This window comes from Sus scrofa, chromosome 1 (genome assembly GCF_000003025.6).
Source record: "Sus scrofa isolate TJ Tabasco breed Duroc chromosome 1, Sscrofa11.1, whole genome shotgun sequence".
NCBI classification, from domain to species: Eukaryota; Metazoa; Chordata; class Mammalia; order Artiodactyla; family Suidae; genus Sus; species Sus scrofa.
The window spans coordinates 13952150-13972798 of NC_010443.5; the positions used below are offsets into that span (position 1 = coordinate 13952150).

A 20649-nucleotide genomic window follows, 5' to 3' on the forward strand; every position below is an offset into this window, starting at 1 on the left:
TAATTGTAGGTGAGGAAATGTTGGAATACACAGGAAAATTGTGGTCAGGAATATAAGACTCAGATTGGGTTCTGATACCTGGAAATCAGAACATAAAAATAGTAGTTGACAATAATGATAATAACCCCATTTTGAGGATTTACTTGTAAATGTTTAGAAAGTATGATCTTAGTTAAGTCTTGGAGTGATTGCATAGGTTTTAAATGAGACACCTACATAAAGCCACTTCTTAAGTTCTTATTATCTATGTGATTTTTTTAAAATACTTTGATATGCTCCTCCCTGATATTTTAGTTTATTCATCCATTCATCCATCCCTTTGGAGTAGTGCACCCCACAAGGAACATGCAGTGTGGTAGGGAGTGGTAATGCCAAAACTGAAATTTATAAAATAATACATCAAATGTAATGAGAGCTCACAAGGATTTTAGAGTTCAGGCTCTCGAATCAGACCCTGATGCTGCGTCTTGATTTTACTGCTTTTCTAGCTGTGTCTTTGGGCAGGTCACTTGATGTCCTCAAGCCTCAAGCTCTTAATTGGTAAGCTAAAGAATAACAATAGAACCTGCCTCGCCGAGTAGTGTCCAGGACTAAATTACATGGTGCTCATAAAGCATTTACCAACATGCTTGACACATAGAACACACTCAGTAAGAAAATCCAGTGGATTTCATAAATGAGTGATTTAAGTGGCAATGCGAGAAAAGTCGAAGGATGGGGCCTTTCAGCGTGAACAGGTGGCATTTGAACTGCCAGGTGTTGATGTCCAGGAAGCAGTGGAGTGTTCATGTCTGACCTGCAGATTAGGAACCTGGATTGAAGACACAGGTTGGAATGATCAACACGTAATTTGTAGTTGAAGCCACCCCAGTGAATGAAACCCAGACCTACATGTAAAGCAAACAGGACAATGGGCACAGGACTGAAATCTGGGCACTCTCAATATTTAAGGGGCCTCAGAAGAGACTGTGAAAGGGAGAGGGAGAAAAGAGAGGAGATATAATAACGAGAGAGGAAAGGAAGGCGTGTTGTCAGCAGGGCCCCTGGTGGTCACCGTCACAGAAGCACTAAGAGGTGGCTATTAAGAGGACTAACAAGTGGCTTCTGGACTTGGTGTTCAGGCTACTTGATGATCACCTAGAGCCATTTCTGCAGCCAGGTCAGGTGAGGAACCAGATGTCACCGATTAGGGAGTGAAGAGTGGGGTGGAAGACCAGGTAGCAAGAATGAACTAATGTTTTGAAAAGTCAAGGTCAAGAAAGGTAAGAATGATTGTACCAAGGCTGTTTTCTGGGTTGCCCAAGGCTCTTTTATTGAAATACTTTTATAAAACACTTCAAAAAATATAGGAAATGGAGCTGGCACGAAGAAATTGGGGCTTGGGAAGGAGAAAGTGAAGCGTGGCAGAGGTGGCCCGTCAAAGTCCAGGTCAGGCCTGAGCGGAGGCTGGTTTTAGGGGAGGAGGAAGCTTGAGGGAAGCCAGGTAGCGGGTGGCACGTCCTCTGTCCTTCAAGGTCATCCCTCCCTGCCCCCAACCACCAGCAGGCAACTTCAAAGCCAAACGTGTATGTGTATGACAGTGTGTGCATGTAGTAGTTTTAAAGAGTTGAAATACAAACTGAGGAAATACATGAAAATGTCATTTTCAAAACACTTTAAAATGATGATCTCCTTATTCAAAATCTGGATGAGTAGAATTAGTGATTGCAAATACTGAAATATCCCAATGTCAAGCCAAAAAAAACTGGGATGATATCTTAAAGAGTATTTTTGGAAACAGATTTTTGACAGTTGATACTCTCCAAACCCCAAATTTGAAATCGCTTATAAAGGAAAATTACAGGTATTTAAATCTAATAGTTACACATAGCCTCCTTTTTTATGTTATAATTTTTTCTGCATCAAATCACTACTTACCATATGCATTGATAAACAAAATACATTTTTAGTATCTTACTGCTGAGAAAAGAATGAATATGTCTATAAAAGCTAACTGCGTATAAAGATTTCATGTGCTTGTGCTCTGAATTACCCTATAACTCAATCTTTTAAATGACCTGTACTAAAATGTGGTTCTCTTATATATAATTGTGAGAAGGTGTATTTATTTTAATCTAATTATATGCACTATATTATATAGATTAGCTAAAATATAGTTATGCTTAACATAATCTATTAAACATGCTCCATACTTATCACCCTCTTTTCCCTATTTCTTGTTAATTTGTAATTGATTTTCTTCTGGAAGTTTTTTTCCTAATAATCATCTTTTTCTTCTCTTTAATCCAGAAGCAAAATCATAATTTTATATTAATACTAACAAAATCTGGGCTTTAGCAACAGAGATGTAAATATATAAACATCAGAATAGATTCAGCAAAAGAATCTGTTCTCACAAAGAAAGGCCACTGTTTCACCTAATGAGCAATGCACATTTTAATTTTACCTTGTCTTTTAGAGTATTTGTGTGATTTAAGCCTAAAAGTGGTAGCTAAATTGTTCAATTTCCAGTGTTTTAAAAGTAATAGTAATAAATGAATGTAGTCTAAAGGTTACCTTGGACTTTTAAGTATGTCTGTGAATTATTTATTTTTGTTACTGTAAAAATGTCTACTTCAGATACCAAAGTATTTGAAGTTGAGTTGGGCTTATTCTCGTGATGTGATGGGTTAGCTGGATTTCCAGTAGGCAGAAGTGTGATTAAGCTGCCATCTCCGGGAAGAAGATGCACCCAGGGTAGAGACATGAGCAGAGCAGTTCTGCCTGGATCCTTGTTCACTTGTCTGTCACCTTGGGGAGAAATAGGATTCACATATTTACAGAAGCCACACACCACAGGCAAATATTTAAATTACTGTCAGGATAGTTTCACATATTCAAACAATGCCGGATTTCAGGGTCCCCGCGTAGTCTGTTTCAGGATGTTGCAGATTCCTCAATTCCGCAAGCCTCAGCGTTCACGAGGATAATTCTCTGCTGGTATACCTGAGGAGTGGGCAGATTAGTTGATTCCGACTCCTTGGAGCACACTTGCTAAAACTTCCTAGCAGGACAGGATCCCCCTCTGTACGCATTTGGAAACGTGCAGCCCAAGTGACTCACAGCCTCCTCGGTTGCCATGGTGATATTCCATTACAGGAGCTGATGGATTCCAGAGAGGTTGGTGCAAGCCGCCTAAGCCGAGTGGAGTCGCTGGCCCCTGCAGTGAAACAGAACACAACTGCCGGTGGCTGCGAGCTCTTGGACACGGAGATGCAGGCCCTGCGTGCCGACTGGAAGCAGTGGGAAGACAGCGTATTCCAAACGCAGACCAGCTTGGAGAACCTGGTGAGCCAAATGGCCCTCTCGGAGCAGGAATTCTCGGGCCAAGTGGCTCAACTGGAGCAGGCCCTGGACCAGTTCGGTGCCCTCCTGACAAGCTGGGCTCAGCAGTTAGCTCTCCTGGAAGGCAAGAACACTGATAAGGAGATCGTGGAATGCTGGCAGAAGGGACGGGTAAGTGGCCTCTGTTTCCGGCTGGTGGTTAAACTAAACTTTTTGTTTGCTTCTACTTGTTGCTAAAAAAAAAACAACCCATGCTCCCTAAAAACATGCAACATTCAGACTTGGAAAAAATAAATGTTTTCCTAATTAAATTTGTAAAGCTAATCCATTTCCTTTTCTCGTAAATCAAATGACTGTAAAAATACAGACATAAGGGAGAAAGAGTTTTTATTTACCATAAGAAGTATTTATTGTTAGTGGAAATATTTAACTTTCATTCTTCTGGTGTAAGAGTTTGTAATACTGTGTTCAGCTATTCAGTCTGAAAAACGGCCCGTGGGTAGAGGCATAAATAGACGCAGAGTCATAGCTGTTTTCCTGCCAGGGAATTATTCCCAACAATTAAATGATTGAATTTATAGCTTTGAAAGAAACGTTTGGTAATCTCCTAAAGCACAACTAATAGTTTTCACCCTGATTAGCTCTCTTGTGTGTGGATTTGACAGCTGGGCTTGAATTAACCCATTAACACAACTCATATGTCGTGCTCACCAGTTGCCTTGCGACCTTTTTTTTTTTAAATTAACACCAGCTCTTTCAGACTGTGAGGAAGGAAAGCGTGAAAGGAAGAGTGAAGAACAGGCAGAACTCTGAAATGTTTCTTTCTTTTACTGTTAAATAGTGTCTTGGAAAGCCTTTTGATATGTGCAGTTTTAGAAGGCTCTGAATCGTGGATGTCCTTAAAAGGAAGTTTAGTAAACGTCTCTGTTTCTATTTATGTTATAATCATTTCGAAATAGCTCCAGCCAGTGTTGTAGTAAGTCATGCAGTATTTCCAACACTGTCTTGTTTTAAATCAAATATTTGAAATACATATAGCACAACACAAAGTAAAACACTATAATCATCTCTTTATAACTATTTATGTTTCTAGGTTTGTTTGCTTGTTTTTTCCCAGTGCCTTTCCTATCCTTGAGGTTTAAGCACGAGAATAAAGCACAGAAAGCAGGGGGTTTTTTTGTTTTTTGTTTTGTTTTGTTTTGTTTTGTTGTCTTTTTGCTATTTCTTTGGGCCGCTCCCACGGCATATGGAGGTTCCGAGGTTAGGGGTCGAATTGGAGCTGTAGCCACTGGCCTACGCCAGAGACACAGCAACGCGGGATCCGAGCTGCGTCTACAACCTATATCACAGCTCACGGCAACACCAGATCCTTAACCCACTGAGCAAGGGCAGGGACCGAACCCGCGACCTCATGGTTCCTAGTCGGATTCGTTAACCACTGCGCCACGATGGGAACTCCCAGAAAGCAGTTTTATAAAATAGGAACAGGAAGTTGGTAATTGTTCTGTATGGTCAGTATTATTCATTCGGATATCAAAAATATCCGTTATAATATACTAGTTCTTTCTTGTTTCTTTCCCTTTCTCTCCCATAAATTAGAATGAAATTATTTATTTATTTTACATTATTTTTTGTCTTTTGTCTTTTTAGGGCCACACCGCAGCATATGGACGTTCCTAGGCTAGAGGTCTAAACGGAGCTACAGCCGTCCACCTACACCACTGCCACAGTATCACTGGATCCAAGCCATGTCTGCCACTTACACCACAGCTCATGGCAATGCCGGATCCTTAACCCACTGAGTGAGGCCAGGGATCGAACCCACAACCTCATGGTTCCTACTCGGATTCGTTTCCAGTGCACCAAGATGGGAACTCCCAGAATGAAATTTTTTAAAAAGAAAGATTTGGCTCTGTTTGGTTGCCTTACTATTATTCTAAGCCATCATTTTTTCATTGATACTATTAGTGAAGATAATAGGTGAGGCCTATAAAAAACACACTTGATGATGCAATGTGAATATGGACTTTTAGTTGTTCTAATAAATCAAAGCTGCTTAGATCTACTTCCAGATTTGGCTACAGAGTTTATACTCTTGATGGCAATACTACATTGCCTCTCGATATTCAGATTTTCTTTTCTTTCTAATAATGATATATTTATCTTAAAATGGAGATGACGTTATTCTGTACACCTTAAACTTATACAGTGCTGTATAGAAATTGTATTTCAATAAAGTGGGAGAAAAAATAAATGAAGAAAGTAAAATAAAAATGGAAATAACAAATGTTCTCACCACACACACATACACACACACAAGAAATGGTGATTATGTGATAAGGTGGAGGTGTTAGCTAATGCTGTGCTGGTAATCATTTTGCAATATATAAATGTATCTTACCAACACATTGTACACCTTAAATTTGTACAGTGTTGTATGTCAATCATATCTCAGCAAAGCCTGGAAAATTTTTAAATTTTAAAAATAAGTGATAATACTGCCATTACTATGAATACCTAGGAAAAGTTCACAAAATAATGGATTTGCTGGGTTCATTGGCAACGTTTAGTTGTTAGGAAGGGCTTGTCGTTGTTGAAAATTACAAGAATCACAAACCTTCACTCTCTCTTCTGCAATTAAGTGATGAGATGCAAGACATTTTTTAAAAAATAAAAATGGATCATCTATAAACTATCATAAATCATGTTGAAAAATATCTTGTTCACTGTGTTTGCAAAAGCCATTTTTTAAAAATATCCAGTGGGTTATTAGTGTTGGAAATTGGGCGATTTTCTTAACCTGTATATCCTCTAAGGGAAAAAAATAAATGCATTCTAGGACTTAACTGAAACAGACATATATAACCTGATAGGTATGAAATGAAAGACTCGGAGTTCCCATCGCGGCTCAGTGGTTAACGAATCCAACTAGGAACCATGAGCTGGCAGGTTTGATCTGTGCCCTTGCTCAGTGGGTTAAGGATCCGGCGTGGCCGTGAGCTGCGGTGTGGGCCACAGACGTGGCTGGGATCCCGAGTTGCTGTGGCTCTGGCGTAGGCTGGCGGCTGCAGCTCTGATTGGACCCCTAGCCTGGGAACCTCCATATGCTGGGGGTGCAGCCCTAGAAAAGGCAAAAATAAATAAATAAATAAATAAAATGAAAGACTCTGTTAAAATACTTTAAGATGAAGTATAGAGTTTTGGTCAAAAAATGTTCACTTTTCATACCACTAATTTATAAATGAATACTTTGAATCTCTGCTTCTTTTTTATGTGGTAAATTTCTTTAGTTCTTATAATGTTCTCCCTCAGATAAAAGGTTCAATGTGGTGTAAAATAGTAATTACTAGTATAGTGTTTGGAGTTTCAGAGATAAACTTTCTAGTTATTATTTATGAATTTTGTACACAAGAATATATTAGACTCTTCTATAGCCCAGCCACTAAGCTAAATAAAGATTTTTTCTTTTTATGACCACCCCTGTGGCATATGGAAGTTCTCAGGGATTGAATCGGAGCTGAAACTGCAAGCCTACATCACAGCCATGGCAATGCGGGATCCAAGCCACATCTGTGACCTACACCGCAGCTTTTGGCAATGCCAGATCCTTAACCCACTGAGTGAGGCCAGGGATCAAACCCGCATCCTCACGGATACTAGTCAGGTTCTTATCCTGCTGAGTCACAACAGAAATTCCTAAATGAAGAATTTTTAAACCGAGAGAGAAGCATTCCTCCTCTCAGAATCACAGGTGGAAAGGCCAACAAGTTCAAGACCAACAGCGATACTGGATTGCGATGAGTGCCAACAAGATGCTGTGTGTCCTCAGATAAGCCCATAGGAGGTGAGACAGAGGGCAGAGAATCCTTAGAGGGGTCGTTATTTGAGCTGAGCCTTGAGATGTGATTACAAATTGACCAGATGAATGAGGTGGTGGAACAGCAGCAAGGTCCACAATTACTGAGGAATGAGAAGACACAGGAGGGGGAAAAAAAAGCAGAGAATGGGATTCAAATTAAGAGAACATTCTGCCATTCTAGAGCATGCATGTCCACTCTGAGAGTTGAGAAGCAGAGGAAAAGAGATAACTGATTCAAAGAGTTAAGACATAGAATAGACCAGACCTCATTTCTCTCGTATGGAGGGAGAAGGGAAGTGGGTGAGGCCAAGAGGATGCTTGGTTTTCTGATTTAGATCAGTGGGAGGACAGTGGTGCAATTTACTGGGACAAGGAATACAACACAGACCTACTTTGTTGAGAGGCATGGTTTTCTTACAAATCTAGGCCATGTCTTGATAAATATCTCTGAGAATAATAAGAGTAACTGAAACAGCTGAGTAGTTACTCATCTTCTTACCCTTCCTCCTTAATAATTTTTTTTTTAACTTTGGCGACACTGTCATGCAAACAGTCCCATGTAAATAACCTGCTGTCTTTACTAATTAGGCACTTAGGGTGCCAGGAATTGTGCTAAGTATTTGACACTAGTGATCTCATTTGCAACTTGTGACAATCCTATAAGAAACATACTCCGGGGTTCCCGTTGTGGCGCAGCGGGAATGAATCCGACTAGGAACCATGAGGTTGCAGGTTCGATCCCTAGCCTTGCTCAGTGAGTTATGGATTCGGCATTGCCGGGAGCTGTGGTGTAGGTTGCAGATGCGGCTCTGATCTGGCATTGCTGTGGCTCTGGTGTAGGCCAACAGCAGCAGCTCCCATTAGACCCCTAGCCTGGGAACATCCATATGCCATGGGTGCGGCCCTGAAAAGACAAAAGACAAAAAGAAAAAAAAAAGAAACATACTCTGATTGCAAAACACCTTGCATAATTCAGTAGACCGTGGCCTTGATTTCAGAGGAGCACTAGTCAAATCCCAGCATTTTATTTTGGATTACAGTATTCACAGGACTGGGATTATTCATGTGTCTCCTTCTCATTCGCTAAATTGTGAGCTCTTCAAGTACAAAAATCATACCATTAGTCATTTTGGGGGTGCCACAATCCAGCAAAATGATTGGCACGTACCAGACATTTAGCCAACATCTGATGACTGTATGAATGAAACTGTGAAATGAATGAACTGCTAGTTGAACCAGACCCCTGGATTATAAGAAATTCCTAATGTGGAAGTTAATTGTACATACTACCTAAAATCAGTTGCTCTATGTATCTTTTAATCCAAAATAAGTATTGCTTTCCTTGAAATGATTCTCTTCACCTTTAAACAGTGTACATGCATGACTTCCAGGGACTTCGACAGTTTTTATTTTTTGTTTCATTTTCTATTAAAATTTTTACTTTTTCTATTTTAGTGGTTTACAATGTTCTGTCAATTTCTGCTGTACAGCAAAGTGATCCAGACACAGACACACACACACACACACACACACACACACACACACACACACACACACATTCTTTTTCTCTCCATCATGTTCCATCACAAGTGACCAGATGTAGTTCCCTGCGCTATCCACTCCAAATGCAATAGTTTGCATCTACTAACCCCAAACCATCCCACTCCCTTCACCTCTTTCTTGGCAACCACAAATCTGTTCTCCAAGTCCATGAGTTTGTTTCTTTTCTGCAGATAGGTTCATGTGTGCCGTTTGTTAGATTCCAGATATATGTGGTATCATATGGTATTTGTCTTTCTCTTTGTGACTTACTTCACTTAGTATGAGAGTCTCTAGTTGCATCCATGTTGCTGCAAATGGCATAATTTTGTTCTTTTTTATGGCTGAGTAGTATTCCATTGTGTATATGTACCACATCTTCTTAATCCATCCGTCAATGGACATTTAGGTGGTTTCCAAGTCTTGGCTATTGTGAATAGTGCTGCAGTGAAGGTGGGAGTGTATGTATCTCTTTAAATGAAAGTTTCGTCTGGATACATGCCCAGGAGTGGGATTGCTGCATCATATGGTAATTGTATTGTTGGACAATTTTTAAACCGTTTAGGTTATTTTTGCTTTTCTTTTCTTGTCCCACTTTAAGTTACTGGACCACTGGATCACTTGCCTACTTGGCAACATAGGATGCTCGTATGCCTATCCATGCCCAGGAAAGGATGCAAATTAACTAAATGCTATTATTTACCACAAGGAATCCTGAAAATGGGCCCCCTTTCTTTGCTGAATCTATTGTGTTGGTTCTTTCCTCACTAATAATTTATGTGAGTTGTGTATATTTATATATAATGTGAGACTGTGGAAATTATCCAGATTAAACATTTGCTTCTCTGCCTTGTTGTTTCCTAATAGGAGATACTGGATGCTCTACAAAAAGCAGAGCCTCAGACAGAGGATCTCAAGTGTCAGCTGAATGAACTGTGTCGATTTTCCAGAGACCTCAGTACATACAGCGGAAAAGTTTCTGCCTTGATTAAAGAATATAATTGGTGAGCATGAACCTTACTGGCATCCAAAATATTTTCACACAAATAAAAAGCCAGAGGCTTGTTTATTTTCAATTGTGAGTTCCATAATATAAATTGATTAATCTTTAAATACCTTGCCAAAGAGTGTGGGTGCATGCTGAGGACTATGGAGCATTATTTTAATATACTGTATCGTTTTTTTTTCTCCCATTAAATATTTCAAATCACGGTTTTAGTCTTTGTTTACAAGCATCCAAAGGCTGTCAGAATAAAGAACAGATTTTACAGCAAAGATTCCGAAGAGCCTTCAAGGATTTCCAACAGTGGTTGGTTAATGCAAAAATCACTACTGCCAAATGTTTCGATATACCTCAAAATATTAATGAAGTTTCAACAAGTCTTCAGAAAATACAGGTAAGAGTGTGATCAAATAGTTCTAATTACAGGGCCTTTAGATCTTATTTCAAGCATATTAAAGTTTTGCTTAGGAAATTCAGATTTCAAACAAATCTGTGCTTGAAACTATTAATTGTGTCCGTGAAAAGAAACTAGTCCATTCATCTAAATGCATGTATTTTAGTTTATTGATAGGGATTTAGGAAAGAATAAAAGTTCTTTTATGTCACAGGCATTGTACCTGAGTCTGTTAAGCAGATTTTCTCAATAATTTTCACAATAATCACATCAGTTACATAAAATTATTATTCCCAATGTACAAATACAGTAAAAGAACCTTATTCATTTAATATATACAGTAAGAATTACTTATTTTATTGAGAAAGAAGTAGGAAATTCAATGTATTTTAAAGCATGGGGCATTTTATTCTGCCTGATCGCTTACATTTTTCTTTACAGGAATTTTTGTCAGAAAGTGAAAATGGACAACACAAACTCAACACAATGGTTTCCAAAGGAGAACTTTTGAGTACTCTATTGACCAAAGAGAAAGCGAGTGGCATCCAGGCCAAAATTGCAACTGCAAAAGAAGATTGGAAAAATTTTCATTCAAATCTGCACCAAAAGGAATCTGCTCTGGAGGTACAATATAGCCAACCGTGTGGATACGTTCGGTGTCGTTTGCTGTTATTGTCATTGCTATTCATTAAACCACACTTTCAGCACATCTAAATACCCTTATCAGTGATTTTGGTCATCGCTCTCTGAATATTAATGGATAACTGGATAACCCTAGGAAAAAGATCCATGTTGCAGTGGGAGCAATTTAGTAGCTTCTGGCTTGGTAGGGGCTGTTATCATAGGCTTTCCCATGCCTCAGCCCCCCAGGAACAGTTGGTTCTACTTTTTGGCACTATCACTTAATCATTCATTTGAAATCCTTCAAGTTCAGAAGTTGTTCTAGGAGAATTGAACAGACATATCCGCATAAGTTACAAAACGCTATGAATGAGATGGTATACTATAATGAATGCAGATATCAAGTAAGTAGGTTTGAGGAGTTAAGTATGCAAAGAGACAATGGTTATATAATTTTATTTTATCCAGAGACAACATGAGTTGAATTTAGCATGGTCATAACAATAATTATTGCCACAATGCAATTATTTTTTTCTTGTGATCATCTGTTTTGTGTACCAACTCTTAGAAGAAAATTGAGAGGCACAGAGAGTATTTTTTCCTTTTAAAACAATACTTCCTGGGCAAATAGATCCTTAATTTGATTGTGATCATAACTTATGCAGGATGGAAAAAATAATAATAAAGAGTTAATATCTGGAAAGAGAAAATGAATGTTTCCTCAATTCTTCCCTAACCAGAGGCTCTTGTAGCTCTCCTTCGTAATGGTGGCTATTCTTTCTTGGCAGGCATCCATCACTTAATAGAGAATGATATCCATTGTGCAGTGCCTAGACATTTACTCTTTATTATTATTATTATTATTATTAAAGTATAATTGATTTACAATGTTTTGTCAAGTTTTGTTGTGCAACAAAGTGACCCAATCACACGCATTTCCCTGTGCTATACAGTAGGACCCCATTGCCCATCCATCCCAAATATAACAGTTTGTATCCAAAAAACCCCCCAAAATGCCCATCCATCCCACCCCTTTCCCCCTGGGAACTCCAAGTCTTCTCTTCTTGGCTGGGATCTGTTTCTGTTTTGTTCGTTTGTTATTTTTAGATAGGATCATCCATTCCGTATTTTAGATTCCACAAATAAGTGATATCATATGGTATTGGTCTTTTTCTTCCTGGCTTACTTCACTTAGTATGAGTCTCTAGACCCATCCATGTTGCTGCAAATGGCATTATTTTGTACTTTTTTATGGCTAATATTCCATTGTATATATGTACCACATCTTCTTAATCTGTTCACCTGTTGTTGGACATTTAGGTTGTTTTCATGTCTTGACTATTGTGAATAGTGCTGCTGTGAACATAGGAGTGCATGTATGTTTTTCAGTGAAAGTTTTGTCTGAGTATATGCCCAGCAGTGGAATTGCTAGATCATATGGTAGCTCTATATTAAGTTTCCTGAGGTACCTACATACCGTTTTCCATAGTGGTTGTACCAATTTATGTTTCCACAACAGTGGAGAAGGGTACCTTTTTCTCCACACCCTTTCTAGCCTTTGTTATTTGTTGACTTGTCAATGGTGGCCATTCTGACTAGTGTGAGGTGCTACCTTATTGTAGTTTTGATTTGCCTTTCTCTAATAATTAGAGATACTGAGAATTTTTTCATTTGCCTGTTGGCCATCCGTATGTCTTCTTTGGAGATGTATCTATTTAGGTCTTCTACCCATTTTTCAATTGGGTTTGGGGTTTTTTTGTTGTTGAGTCACATGAGTTGTTTGTATATTTTGAAGATTAGGCCCTTGTCTACGGCATCATTAGCAAAGATTTTCTCCCATTCTCTGGGTTCTCTTTTTGTTTTTTTTTTTTTAATGATTTCTTTTGCTGTGAAGAAGATTTTGAGTTTGATTAGGTCCCATTGGTTTATTTGTGTCTTTATTGTCATTATTCTAGGAAGTGGATCAAGCAAGATGTTGCTGTGATCCTATGCTGTGTTGCCTATGTTTTCCTCTAGGAATTTTACAGTGTCTGGCCTTTTATTTAGGTCCTTAATCCATTTTGAGTTTATTTTTGTATATGGCCTTATAGTGTTCTACTTTCATCCTTTTACATGTTTGCTTTCCAGTTTTCCCAGCACCATTTATTGAAGAGGCTATCTTTCTTTCATTGTATGTTCTGTCCTCCTTTGCCATAGATTAGTTGACCATAGATATTTGGGTTTATATCTGGGCTTTCTATCCTGTTTCATTGGCCTATATTTCTGTTTTTGTGCCAGTACTATATTGTTTTGATGACTATAGCTTTGTAGTATTGTCTAAAGTCAGGAAGCTTGATTCCTCCATTTTTATTTTTCTATTTTAATATTGCTTTGGCTATTCAGAGTCTCATGTTTCCATACAAATTTTAAAATATTATCTTCTAATTCTGTGAAGAATGTCTTTGGTAATTTGATATGGATTGCATTGAGGCTGTAGATTGCCTTGGGTAGTATAGTCATTTTGACAATATTGATTCTTCCAATCCAAGAGCATGATATATCTTTCCATCTGCTTATGTTGTCTTTGATGTCTTTCATCAACGTTTTATAGTTTTCAGAGTATAGACATTTACCCTTAACTCTTCAGGGATCATTAGTGCAGTGTGGCCTGAGCTGTGAAGCATCTGCTGTTGAGGATAGTATATCTATCATAGATAGTGAGATTACCTAGTTCAAGAGATGTCCAGGTCAGGAATTGCCTACCTTCCTACTTTTCTTATTTTCCTTCCTTCTTTCCTTCCCTCCCTCCCTCCTTCCTTCATTTCTGTTAGGAATACACACATAGAAGTTCCTGCTTTGGTGCAATGGGTTAAGAATCTGACTGCAGCTGCTCAGGCTGCTACAGAGATGCAGGTTCAATCTACAGCCTGGTACAATGGGTTGAAGGATCTGGTATTGCCGCACCTGAGGCATAGGTTGAAGCTGTGGCTCAGAATCAGTCCCTGGGCCAGGAACCTCCATATGCTGCAGAGGAAGGAAGGAAGGAGGGAAGGAAGGAAGGAAGGAAGGAAGGAAGGAAGGAAAGAAAGAAAGAAAGAAAGAAAGAAAGAAAGAAAGAAAGAAAGAAAGAAAGAAAGAAAGAAAGAAAAGAAAGAAAGAAAGAAAGAAAGAAAGAAAGAAAGAAAGAAAGAAAGAAAGAAAGAAAGAAAGAAGGAAGAAAGAGGGAGGAAGGAAGAAAGAGGGAGGAAGGAAGAAAGAGGGAGGGAGGGAGAGAGGAAGGAAGGAAAGGAGGAAAGAGGGAGAATATACATGTAATAACCCCTATTATGTGCCAGGCACTACATTAGAAATACAGAAGGGTTAGGCTTTTCTTCTCCTCAGGGAATTCATTTTCTAGAGAGGGAGTTAGTATGTAAATAGAGGATGGTAATATAATATGGGTATGTTTGGGATATGGTAATCCCTCAAGGAAGGATGCAGCTATCTCTATTTAGAGAAATCAAGAAAAGTGCCCAGAAAGGCGACATTCTAACTGAACCTTAAAGGCTACACATTCTTTGAATTTTCTGAGGCTGACATGCAATTCAGGTGGAAGGAGTTGAATGTGCAGGGCCAGGGTGTCATGAGCATCATCTGTAAATGTGGAACTGAGAAGTTTGACATCCACATGAGGTTTTGTGGGAAGAGCAGCAAAGATAAGACCAAAGATGAAGGTGAAGGCCAGATAGTGTAATGTCTTGTGTTTTAAGCAATATGACCTTGACTCGGTCAGGAGTCCTTACCTGAAGCCCAGAACAGCATCTGTTTCCTCAGTTTTCCCAAAGATGGAACATAATTCGTATCACTCTAGATGCATAAAAAACAGATTAATTCATTACAAACAATGGATGCTTTACGACTCTAGGGGTTAATTCTAGGGTTGAAAAAGCTGACTGAGGAACCTGCTGATCTTTAATCCAGAGATAAACGTATCAATTCTGTGGGAGCTCCCATTGTAGCTCAGTGGATAATGATCTGGCTTGTCTCTGTGGCAATGCGGGTTCAATCCCTGGCCCGGCTGAGTGGAATAAAGGATCAGGCATAACCAATGGCTGTGGCTGGGATTTGATCCCTGGCCTGGGAACGCCCATACGCCATTGGTGTGGCCCCCCAAAAAAGAAACATGTCCGTTCTGTGGCCACAGTGTAGACCAGAGTGGTGAATAGTGAAAGACTAGGAAAAGCTTTTCATCATGGTTCAGACGAGAGAGACAAGGACCTGAATTAAAGAAATGATTGTGGGAGTTCCCATCGCGGCTCAGTGGTTAACGAATCCGACTAAGAACCATGAGGTTGCCAGTTCGATCCCTGGCCTTGCTCAGTGCATTAAGGATTCAGCGTTGAGCTGTGGTGTAGGTCACAGACATGGCTCGGATCCCGTGTTGCTGTGGCTCTGGCGTAGACCAGCGGCTATGGCTCCCATTTGACCCCTAGCCTGGGAACCTCCATATGCAAGAAAAGGCAAAAAGACAAAAAAAAAAAAAAAAAAAAAGATTGTGGATGGAGGATTTATCTCTAAGAGAAAATATAATACATTTGGTGACTAACCCAATGAGGGGCCCAAGGAAGGAGAAGTTACTTAAGGCTCTTCAGTTTCTAGCTTGGAGAATGGCCTGAATGGTGATGCCATTAGCGGAGACATGAATAAGATGCAGAAAGTAGTTTGGGAGGAGATAGAACAATTAATTCGAATTAACATGTTAAATCTGATGGGCCTGCATCAGCAGGTAATGGCCAGAGGAGTAGCAGCGAACATGACTACAAAGTGCAAGAGAGAGGATAGAGCTGAGCAGATGGTGTTAGTGGGCATTTACCAGTGCCAGGCACTGTTGTAGGCACCTAACATATGAATATTAATGCTTTTAATACGGGTAACTGTTCTCTGGGGTAGAAACTCTCTTATTTCTATCTTATTGATGAGGAAATTAAGGCAAAAAGTGCTTAAATAATCTACCCAGTTATAGCTGGTAAGCAGGGAAGACACAGTTCAAACCCAGGCATCTGACTTGAAGTGTTATATAAATACAGTTCTATCAGTGGAGGGCTTTAAGAGACTGTAGGTGGTCCCTGAAGCTATGGGAGAAATAACAGGAAAAGCAGGTGGAATGAACATTTGATGGGAGGCCTCTACACCCCCTGAGAACAGGAGGTATATGAGGAATGTCAGGGATTGTTTGACTTAGAATCGAGCTATCTTGATTTTTGTACCTCAGGCCCTCTGACTTCACTCCTTGGATGAGGAACCCCAACTTCTCACGTTAAATCTCTCACTGAGCCTCCGCCACTTACTTTGCTCCTCAGTCCCACTTCCTTGTGGGTCTCTATCCTGACTGGGGTCCCGGTTTGCCCTGTAGGGGTCCCATGAGACGCCCCGGGCAGGAAGATGGAAACACCTTGAGTTTATGAGTTTATTTAATTATTCAGCAACTACTTGTTGAGTATTTTGCATCTGCCAGGGACCGTCCTAAACTCTGGAGGACATACAGCAAAGAAGAAAACAGAACGAAGCCCTTGCCCTCACGAAGCTTAAACTTTAGGAGAATACGCCAGGCATTATCTTGGGACTTACGTGTGTGAAGCATTTTGAATTTTCCGAAGCATTTCCAGCCTCTCCTCTCCCCGTGAGGTGGCTATGGCAAGTGCCACGGTCCCCACATTGTGGACACCCAAATCCAATCCAGAGAGAAGCTTGAGCCATCTTCGCACATGCTTCTGAAGTTCTTGCCTCATAGATTTTTTCCGCTAACCTTCATGGATTTGCTCTTTGACAATAATTCCCAAAGCTCTGATTTAAATTTAACTTGAAGAGCCTTTAGTGGGTTCATATGGTAACCGAAATTTTAAGTTCACTCCAGGCCAGCACTTTTATAATTTGCAGTGGATGTAGACCCCTTTGGTAAGATAAAATGGCACCATATAAAACTTGATCAAATACCATTTCAGCTATTAGGACCTGCAGAGTATCTGTGAAAGAAGTAACAACAGTCTTATCTCATAAAGAAAGAATACTATTTAGTATTTCTTATGTCTTTATAAATCAGAATAAACAGATTGTTAAGGAAAAGCATAATAAGCCTCTTGACCATATGCTGTTTCTCGTCTCGCCGTTCATCAAAATAGACAAAGTGCAGAGTTCTCGTCCTACAGCGGAAGCAAATCCAACTAGTATCCATGAGGATGCGGGTTTGATCCCTGGCCTTGCTCAGTGGGTCAGGGATCCGGCATTGCCATGAGCTGTGGTGTAGCTCACAGATGTGGCTCAGATCCTGCATTGCTTTGGCTGTGGTGTAGGCCGGTAGCTATAGCTCCAATTCAATCCCTAGCCTGGGAACTTTTATATGCTGCAGGTGTGGCCCTAAAAAAATAAAATAAAATAAAAATTAGACAAAGCTTGTGTAAGGGCTTATTTATATTCTTACAAGGCACCAGGATGTGTCCGTCGCAGCCCTCCCCTCCCGGAGCTTGTAATCCACCTGAGGGCAGGTTTGCCTTCCAAAGACAAACTCGCTGATCCAACCCAGTCTGGGATAAGGTCTCAATGCCACAGAGGTTCCGAAGGGGGCCTGTGTGAACTCTGCAGTGGGCTGGGTCATGAGGGAAACATTCAGTAGAACTTCAAAAGCTCTAAAAGGATGGTCAAAAATGATACAGGGGCCAAGGTTAAGATTCAAATGTTCCAGACATGTCTGCAGGGTCAGGTTTCCATGTCATTGGAAGAAATCAGCTTTTTTTTTTTTTTTTTTTTTTTTGTCTTTTTGCCTTTTCTAGGGCAGCTCCCATGGCATATGGAGGTTCCCAGGCTAGGGGTCTAATCAGAGCCATTGCCACCAGCCTACGCCAGAGCCACAGCAATGCCAGATCCCAGCCACTTCTGCGACCTACACCACAGCTCACAGCAACGCCAGGTCCCTAACCCACAGAGCAAGGCCAGGGATCAAACCTGGAACCTCATGGTTCCTAGTCGGATTCGTTAACCACTGCGCCACGACGGGAACTCTGGAATTGGCATTTTAGGGACCAATCTTCAGATCCAGAGAAGGGGAGAAGGGAGAGGGGACCTGACTGGGGTAAGCCTTGAATGCCAAGCAAAAGACTCTGGACCTGCTATTAACCTTTTTTTTTTTTTTTTTTTTTTGGTTCCTAAAACTTCATAGAATCTAAAGATCCAAATGAAGGACTTTGAAGTCAGTGCTGAGCCTGTGCAGGAGTGGCTGAGTAAAACCGAGAAGATGGTGCGTGAAAGCAGCGATCGCCTGTATGATCTGCCAGCGAAGAGGCGAGAACAGCAGAGGCTGCAGGTGATGAGGCTCTGGGCGGCTCTGGCCACCCCCTGGCTGCCGGGCATCCAGATTCAGAGGCCTGCCAGCACCCTGGAGTTAGCTTATGCTGGCCCGAGTTAGAGCGCACCCTTTCTCAATGTCCGATTTCCCGTTTTCTGGCTTTCCTTTGAGGCCTGGTTCCTTGGGTCCTGTGTGTAGCTTGGAAATAATAACTCGCCAGCCTTCGTGTCCGTGTTCTCGGGGCCCAGGCTTTGTCTGCCATGTGCTCTTCCCCAGCCTCTTAATAGTAACTTGCTTGTGCTTTTCAGTCTGTCCTTGAGGAAATAAACTGCTACGAGCCTCAGCTCCACAGGCTGAAAGAGAAAGCTCAGCAGCTGTGGGAGGGCCAAGCTGCCAGCAGGAGCTTTCTGCACAGAGTGTCCCAGCTGTCTTCTCAGTATCTAGCGCTAAGCAATTTCACCAAGGTAACGCCTGCTGTGCGCCTGCGTGAGTGTGGGGCCCGGGAGCCTGGGGCAGGGGTAAGGCCTGAAGTGCCCTCCCCGCCTTGCAGTTTGTGCTGTGTCAGCTCAATGTGCTTGTCTGAAAAAAGCAAGGGAGGGTTCAACCATCTAAGCGCTGAAGAGACTTCCAGCTCTGTGATCACACAAAATATTCCCTTTAATCCTGAAATGATATGTTCCCCAGAGCTTTTATTTTGGAGACTCAAAGCATAAACATAAGGCAGAATTCAGAGGATTGGGTCTAAAGGTGCTCAGATTAAATTACTTTAGAAAAGCAGGAATTCAGGAGTTCCTGTTGTGGCTCAGTGCATTAAGATCTGACACAGTGCCCATGAGGATGGGGGTTCCATCCCTGGCTTTGCTCCATGGGTTAAGGATCCGACATTGCCCTGACTGTGGTGCAGGCCTGCAGCTACAGCTCCGATTCTACCCCCAGCCCTGGAAACTGCCATATGCCACACATGTGGCTGTAAAAAAAAAAAAAAAAAAAAAAAAAAAAGGAAAGAAAAAAAAAATGAATTCAGGGCCGTTTTTAAAAAAATTTTTTGACCATACCCATAGCATGCAGAATTTACCAGGCCAGGGATCGAACCCTTGCTACAGCAGTGATAATGCTGGACCCTTAACCTGCTGAGCCACCAGGGAACTCCAAAAGAAGTTTAAATTTTAGTGGGACTAAATGTAATGAGTTAAGGATACTTTTTTAAATTTGTCTAAATTCTTTAGATTTAATACAGAGTAGTCAAAGGTGTGTTGAGTGAGAGTTTCAGTTCAGATTCTAGAACAGAAAATTGGCAACGATTCCCATAACCTATTCAAGGTCTTTTCTACCAGCTTAGGAAAAAATAAATGGGATCCCACTGTGACCTCATTTAGAGCATGCAACAGACCCATCTTGAACTTTGTCTCCGGCCTACCTTGAGCCTGATGGCCTTTATATTCCCTTTTTGCTATTGAGATCTTAGGATGTAAGACATTTGCTGTAACTTGGCTTCCCCTGTTTTGCTGTGAGCTTCCTCTTGGTCTGTTGTTTGCATTCTCAACAAAACATCCCTGAGACAATCACAGTAATACAGGTCTTGGAGCAAAGAGTCTATATTTACACCCATTTTTTTTTTTAACTTTGTTTGCCTTTAGAAAATCTGACACATATCTAAAGTTAGAAAACAATGAAGGATACCTTTCTATTCCTTTGCATTAATGTAGATACCCAAAAAAGTCAACAGATGCTTGAATGCTTTAAGAGCTGAAAACTGTACTCATAGCATCTCCACTGTGTTGAATATAACCTTTAATTAGCAAACAAAACCACATTTGCTGTCCCAGATTTTTAAATTTGGGGATATTATGAAACCTGAGATAATTTTTTTTTTTAGAGCTGGCTGCGATGTAGGTTACATCAGTCTGTGGAATCAGTTGAGCCAAATATGATCCTGTGAGAGCAGAAACTGCTTTCATGTGTTTCCCAGACAAGATGTTGGGAAGAAATTTCACTGATTCCGAAAAGTATCACAACTGTCGTAAAGAAAAATAACAAGTAAATTCAAGGACAGTACATCGTCGTTGTAGTCATTCTGCTTTTTGCCCCAGTTATTCTCAGTCTTCCTGGTCAGGGAGATGGTTCACATCTCATGGATTAATACAGCCTCACACTGTGTCTGTGCAGCGTAGGAACGGAGGGCTGATGGCACTTGCTTGGAGCAAGGGGTTCGTTTTACAGTCTGAGTAGCTTCAGACTGTGAGGTCTCTGCGGAAGGGCCAGCGGGAAAATGATTTCTGTCATTTCCAGGAGAAGGTGTCAAGACTGGATAGAGTTGTGGCAGAGCACAATCAGTTCTCCCTGGCGATGAAAGACCTGCAAGACTGGATGACGGACGCGGTTCACATGCTGGACTCGTATTGCCACCCCACCTCGGACAAGAGCGTGCTGGACAGCAGGATGCTCAAGCTGGAGGTGGGCCTTTTACGGGAAATTTCTCTAATGGAGGAAATTCCTTTTTCTCCAAATGTCGCAAGCTTTATCTGCCTGGTGTGATAGGGTCACGCTTTGTGCACAAGAAAGCGAGGAACGCTCCGTGGAAATGATGCTGTTTGCACAGGGGGGCCTTGCCC

The 20649-nt window shown here is 40.8% G+C and overlaps 1 protein-coding gene across 1 annotated transcript in view; it reads left to right on the forward strand.

Moving 5' to 3' along the window:
• SYNE1 (spectrin repeat containing nuclear envelope protein 1) overlaps positions 1-20649 on the forward strand; it is a 486068-nt gene that overhangs the window by 236506 nt on the left and 228913 nt on the right. The window contains 7 exon segments of the mRNA XM_021084410.1: positions 3139-3495; positions 9590-9726; positions 9942-10119; positions 10561-10743; positions 17912-18055; positions 18346-18501; positions 20327-20491. Coding sequence (XP_020940069.1) covers positions 3139-3495; positions 9590-9726; positions 9942-10119; positions 10561-10743; positions 17912-18055; positions 18346-18501; positions 20327-20491 — 1320 coding nt within the window.